At 39.7% G+C, this 7,027-nt stretch overlaps 1 protein-coding gene across 1 annotated transcript in view; it reads left to right on the forward strand.

The window, feature by feature from the left end:
• LOC124162036 (kynurenine/alpha-aminoadipate aminotransferase, mitochondrial-like) overlaps positions 1-7,027 on the forward strand; it is a 357,705-nt gene that overhangs the window by 12,728 nt on the left and 337,950 nt on the right. Inside the window, exons 5-8 of the mRNA XM_046538366.1 lie at positions 306-449; positions 1,645-1,824; positions 3,608-3,734; positions 4,995-5,209. Coding sequence (XP_046394322.1) covers positions 306-449; positions 1,645-1,824; positions 3,608-3,734; positions 4,995-5,209 — 666 coding nt within the window. The remainder of the gene's footprint in view (positions 1-305; positions 450-1,644; positions 1,825-3,607; positions 3,735-4,994; positions 5,210-7,027) is intronic.

The raw sequence follows: 7,027 nt of genomic DNA on the forward strand, positions 1-7,027 counted from the left end.
TATTTTCTTGCATGCTGCGTGCTGGTTAATGGTCACTCATTGGCAAACATCCTAGTGGTGGCATGGTATTATGTAATTGTAAATTTAGAACTGCTTGAAGAAGTAAAAGGCTATCACGACTTCGTCATTATTGGCTGGTAGCATTGGAGTTCTCTGTTTAAGTTATTAACAGACGCATCCATCATAATTAGAAAAAAATGTATGAAGTGTTTTTATGAGATTGGTGGCAACTTTTGTCTGAATCGGTGTCCTTTTTATTTGTGCATTAATCGTCATAGTATTTTCCTCCTTTGCTTGCGTTGCAGCTCTTGTACCTGGTTCCACACGGGAGCAACCCAGCCGGCACTAGCATTCCGGAGGAACGATTGAAGAAAATATACAAACTGGCCTGCGATTACGACCTCATCATCCTCGAAGATGACCCCTATTTCTTCCATTACTACACAGAGGTATGTGCATCCACGATCATACACGCGGCACACATTCGTTTCATAGTAGGGTGCATTTAATCGCCCTTCACTGGTATAAACTGAAATTAAAAGTTGAGTAGAAGTTAGGCCAGATGTGGTGTTGCAATGAAGTTTACAAGTTAATCATAGAAATAGCATCAATTGCCCTTTCTCATGATGTCGTTCAAACAGCTTTGATTTAACTGTTCCAAAACTACGAGCATATAAGTAAACAGTTTGTTCCTTTGTAACTATGCATCACCATCGACGCAGATGGTCCCACCATCAACTCAGACCTCTGACATCGCACTGATTATATTTTTCACCAAGTAAGTGAGAATAAAAAAAAGATCATTCACAGCAATGATAATGCCTCAGTGTTAGAAACATGGCCATTTTTTGCAAAAATGAAAACAACTACCGTCTATTATACGGTATTGTATTTACTACAATAGACCGAGACTTCTGTGATCGCCTTGTGTTGCATGGCGGATATTTGTAGTTGGAAGAGAACTCTAGAAATATCTCGGTGAAATATAGATAAAAAAGGTCTAATTTTGTCCCTGGATGATCCACGTGCTAGAGATATGCAAAGGAAAAGAACAAACTCTCCGTAATGAAGACTTAAAGTTTGTTCAGTGCTAATTAAGTACCTCGTGGTATTCGATGCTTGCTGCATGGTAACGCACCATCTTAACTGGTAAATTTTTTTTACACATTCTATGAATAACACCCAGTAATGCTAATTGTCTCCTTTTATGAGTGGGGTTTATTAGTGATTCCATTGTGTGCCCATCTATGTTTTCTTAAGAGCAGTATATCATGCAGAATTTTTATTTGTTTGCTTCTCGCAAATCATATGTGATGCTCAAGGATTATATGGATCCTTATTGTATCAGATAGTGACTGCCTTTGTCAATATGGGTGATTAATATCACGAAAATATTACGAAACTCGGTAAGTTTTCATAGAATTCATTTGTTTGTGGCCTCACGTGGACTGGCGGCGCCGCGGCGGGCCTCAGAAAAGGCATCACGGCTAAGTGCGAAGTCTGACATCCTTTAATTTTCAATATTCATGGCAGCGAACTTCGATGTGCAAACTTGGCTTTGATTAATTCATCTCTACGGTGAACGTAATGTGTATCACATTTTTGGAACCATAATTACCTCCTTCTCTCTTTGCTTTTATTCAGGAGAGGCCGGTGTCATTTCTAACAATGGACACTGATCAGAGGGTCATTAGAGTGGCAGGTTTAACGAAGCTGATGACGCCCGGATTCCGGATAGCCATGGCAACTGGACCAAAACCTCTCATCCAGAAGATAGAGTACCACATGCAAATTACTGTTGGTCACGTCTCATCGATAAGCCAGGTATTCCATGTATGAATACAATACGTTCATGATTATGGCAACCTAGCGAAAGGTACCAGATGCATATAAAAGGGTAGTAAAGATAATATGAAGGGAGTTCGATAAGTAATGCGACACATTTATTTTCTGAAACAGGGTTTTTTTATTTAGCATTCAAATATATCATGTCATTCCCCAATCTTTTAGCTAAGCAACACCATTTTTTAACGTAATCTCCATTCAATGCTACGGCTTGAAGCCACCTTAAAGAGAGGGCATGCATGCCTGCACAGTACCATTCCACCGGTCAATGTCGGAGCCAATGTCGTACTACATCAATACGTGAAACGAAAATGAAGAAGAGACTTCGTCGCTTTCCACAGATTTATTTCGTCCGTGCGACAAGTTTCGACCATAGAGGTCATTATCAAGTACTTGATAATTATTACTTATTAATTATATGATATTATTAGGTACTTGATAATGACCTCTATGGTCGAAACATGTCGTACGAACGAAATAAATCTGTGGAAAGCAACGAAGTCTCTTCTTCATTTTCGTGTATTAATTTCCACAAAGTTGAGCCGAAAACTATTGAATGTACATCAATAAGTCTTCATCATCCACGTAGCGGAGATGACGCATTGCCCAACGACTCAACGTGATTTCGTCCATTGAAAGACATACTGCAAGCGCCCCTGAATGTGTGTGTGTGATACCGTGGTTTTCCGAAAAAAGAAACTCAATCACTACCCGTTGTTTGGTATGCACACGAGTATTACGAAAGAGGATCCTCAAGTTGGCCTCTAAATGTGTTATCAACCATCGCGCATTAAATTGGGTTCACAAAAGTCGCGACTCGCGTCGCTGACGGACAAATTGATCCGAGTTTCACGGGGAAATAAGATTTAATTAGCGATTTTGAGCTATATTTATACGCATGATGATGTGATATACCAAATTTTATAAAATCTCAATGCAATGCCTCGCAATGGCAGACATTATAAGGCAAAATATTGAAAAAAAAAGTGGATCGCATTGCACTCATCACCGGTTATTATTTATTAAAACAAAACGGTTAAAATGCGACCGAAGAGTCAACAAAAATCTGCCTTCTATGCTCGGAAAAAAAGATTTAATTAAAACTATCAAACTGGGGTGATAGGGAGTATTTTTGTTAAATATACTTAAAAATTTGATGTTAATTATTAAGAACTTGATTTATTTTACCAAACGCTCTTGATATATTTCATAAAACATTTTGATATTTCATAATTTGGTCAATTGTACGAAAGAGTTTGGTAAAAATAATAGAATTAATTCAATACGATTCAGGGTTTGGTAACTTTTATCGAAGTTATGATTAATTTTACGAAGGTGCTTGCTTGTTTGGTAAAAATTATCCAACTCTACATTGTTATGCAAATTTGGTTCGATAGAATTTACTAATTGTTTTGTAATCTATCGAACGGTGTGTCGTTCCTATTTTGTTTATATTACAATACACATTTGCAGTTGAAAGATTCTTAAGCAGGCCTTAGTACATAAAAAAGTTGGTAGAAATGCTTTTGTTTTCAGTAGTTGTGATGGCGATAACGTTTTAATTTTGTTTACGTTCATTTTTCTGTTTATTTCTGCTTTCAATTGCAATGTTATCCGTAAGCTGGTGTACTATTGTGTGTGCTATTAACACCTTTTTGGATACCATTCCATTTTCATTCCCGCTAAGATGAAGAATAAGTTAAAATTTATTTTTTTTCAAATACTTTGGCTCATTTTAGTATTTTTTTTTTTAATCTTTCAGATGATCGTTCATAAGATGCTAAATGCGTGGGGTATGCAGGGATTCATCAAGCAAGTGGAAATTGTGAGGTCTTACTATCGCTCTGTTTGCGAAATAGCCGTGAACGCTGCAAAGAAACATCTGACTGGTAAGTGATTTTCCGTGATCATCACTTTTCCTGTTATTTTGATTCTTCTTCGCGTCTCCCCCACATTGTAATTACGCTCGGGAATAAGCCAAAGGAGAATCCTTAACACTTTGAGACCGAGCGTCATCTATAGTTGAGGTTACCTTTGTTATGGTATCTTGCGGAGGCGATTGGCATCTAAGTTCATTAGCACAACTAGGGAAAGAAGTGTGGAGAAAACTCGGCGTCGGTATTAGCCTACTTTTTTTAACGAAAGGCGTTGAAAGACGGACGGAATGAACCTGAAGCTGTAGTAACTTGAAGCTGGAGTACCTGTAGCTGAACTTGAAGTACTCACCATGAGCAGGGATCGGCCAGTCTCTGGAAAATCTCTGGCAACTTCGGGATTAGAATCCAGGGCCACTGGTTGGAATAGTCAGCGATCTATCGGAAGCGAATGAGAACTGCACCTGCGAGGTACCTGTATCGTGCATGCCACATCCAGGATGTGTGGCACTATATGTATGATTCCATAGCACAGTGGCGCAGAGAGGGGGGGGGGGTTTGGGGATAAAACCCCCCCCCCCCCCTAGAGCGCTCACAGAAATTTTTAAGTTAAATCTATTTTACCTAATTGGATTAATATTGCTTATAGAATAGTGAGAGGTTTAATAAAATATCCCTCAGAAGGCCATAAAAATCACCATTTTGAACCATTTATCTTAATTATTTCCGGCGGAAGGCCTCCGCAACTCCCGCTAACCCTAGAGGGTATGCAATACCCCAAGCACCCCAGTAATTGTTGGGCCTGAAACCTCCCCTAGCCTAAATTCCTAGCTGCGCCCCTGCCATAGCAGGCTTGCGTCACTCATCCAATCCTCAATCAGAAACGCGATGGTAATGGAAGAAAGAAAAGTCTGCATAGTAAGTGATTCATGCATCAGTCAAAACATACCACAAATTTATGCAGATAATTAGTATTTACAAATATAATAAGATATTAACTGCACATGCAGATCCATTTTTACCTACTCCGAGTCTTTAAGCTATCACAAAGCTTTGCTATCGCAAGTATCATGGTCCCTTATTGTAAGCGGAAAAACTGCATGATGCATATATCGGCTCTGCAGTATATCTAGTTCCTTAATCTTATCCATGGGATTTTTTCTATCATGATAATGAAGCTCTCTCATAATATCTTGATCATTAATACCAGACCGCTGGGGAGAACTGGTAGCGTTTATTGGACCGCATCATTAGTATCCTTCTTCATTTCTCCAGGTTTGGTGAAATTCCACGTTCCCAAAGCGGGCATGTTCATCTGGATGGAAGTGGTCGGCGTTGATGACGTCACCGAATTGGTGATGACCCGCGCGGCCGCCAGGGGCGTGATGGTTGTTCCCGGCTCAGCCTTCATGGCGCCCCGCCCCGGAGGGCCTCCTGCAAACTGCATCCGCGTCTCATTCGGAACCATCGACCCAAACAAGATCGACAAGGTGAGTTGCGCTCTCTGCTTACGTCATTGCACTCACGCCCGACGCCTTTCATTTATCGTCGCGCATTTCTTGTTGAAACATATAGTGAGTGCACTCATGGAGGAAGGATGGGGTATGAGCGGTTTTTGGTCCCAACACAGTTATCCTGTTCACACAACCTTGCTCAGTGCCTCGGTGACAACCACCTTGCATTCACGTGACCGCGGTAACGCAGTGCTGCCCTCATGAGCCGATGTTTTGAAACTCATCGGAATATAAATTACCATTGGCAAACAAAATTGCGTCACACTGCAAATATCTTTATTGAAAATCACCTCTATTTCATCTGAAAAAACTAGATAATTAACTGATAACTGGATAGATGATTATTTTTCGGGTTAATTCCGCGTCAACTCATTTTTTGCGGACGACAGTTTCGGACGCGTTCCAGCTACCGTCTTCGGGTTTGGGTCCACAGTTAAGTGGCAACTTTAGGAACTACTGATATTTTGCGGTAACAACGCGCGATCAGACGATGTTTACGGTCAGCAGCGGTTCCATTTCAGGGACAAAGGAGGGCTGAGGATCTCTCCTCTCCTGAATACATTCGATAACTGAACGAAATTACCATTTTATCTAGTGTAAATTGGATACCCAGGGGGCTTTAGTCCTTTTTAGCCCCTCTTTGGATCCGCCATGGAGGACCGTTGCGCGCGACACTGGCTACGAGCTGACGCGGTACGAACTTAGGTTACGACCAAGATTGTGTGAACAGGGCGCAACGTATGGTCACGTGACTATTACCGATTTCTAGGGCCCTAAAGAGTTATTTATTTGTTTACATTCATAATAACCGCGCCATTCACATGTTTTCACGAATTCATACGAATATTAGCGTATATTATTCAGTGTACGTTATAATTATTACCGATTGTTTGCTATAAGAAAAAGTTCATAATGAAGGTGCAGGTGGAAAAAATTGAATTCCGATATCATATTTGGCACTTGTATTTTCTTCCTATTTTTTTCGCATAATACTGAAGTTTCCCCGAGCTGCTTATCAAAAAATGTATTCTTTCGCACTATAAATGCGCTTATTTTTCTATTTAAAAATGTTAACGTTATTTTTCAATGTTTATAACCGCATCGAGCTATTTGATATTAGTATTGTCGGTGTTACCATTTCAGAATGTTTACATGTCTTTTTTATTCGAGGTGCTATTCAACATCAAAATAATTAATTATTTGATATGATATGTAACATTTTACTCATTCATGCGTACAAATAATATTTTCTCGAATATTTGTTTCTTAATGTTACGTACGAATACCTTCCGCCTAAATGGGGAAGCTACAGATTTCATTATCTTGGATACACGTCTGTAGTCAAGCGAATAATCAAAGACCCACTTACGGTACGGCGCGATAATGTACTCTGTAATAACAGTTAATGTGCTCAATAAATGCTCTAATTGAGTGGAAGTAAGCCGTAAGGATGAGCGTTGATAAAAATTTTTCTTTCGGCTAATGTCTTATGGTTTATGTCCATTGTAGAACAGCATGTTTTCGCTCTTGAACAGCTGATATCTCATTGTTGACCAGCTCTTAAGGTAACCGCAGTTTCGGAGGCCATCCAACTTTCGTCTTCTGGTCAAATTATTTGGAAACTGTAGTCTCCTATAGTCGACAAACGTCACTGCAATTCTGAGAATTATTCTGCACTCACAACTTCAGCTCCCATGCTGAAATCTCTCAGAGTATTGCCTCAACATTTTCTGTTGTAAAAAAATGTTTTGCTTGTGGTACAGGCCAATTTTGACCATAGACATTCCTTTACTT

Source organism: Ischnura elegans, chromosome 7 (assembly GCF_921293095.1).
Source record: "Ischnura elegans chromosome 7, ioIscEleg1.1, whole genome shotgun sequence".
Classification (NCBI taxonomy): Eukaryota; Metazoa; Arthropoda; class Insecta; order Odonata; family Coenagrionidae; genus Ischnura; species Ischnura elegans.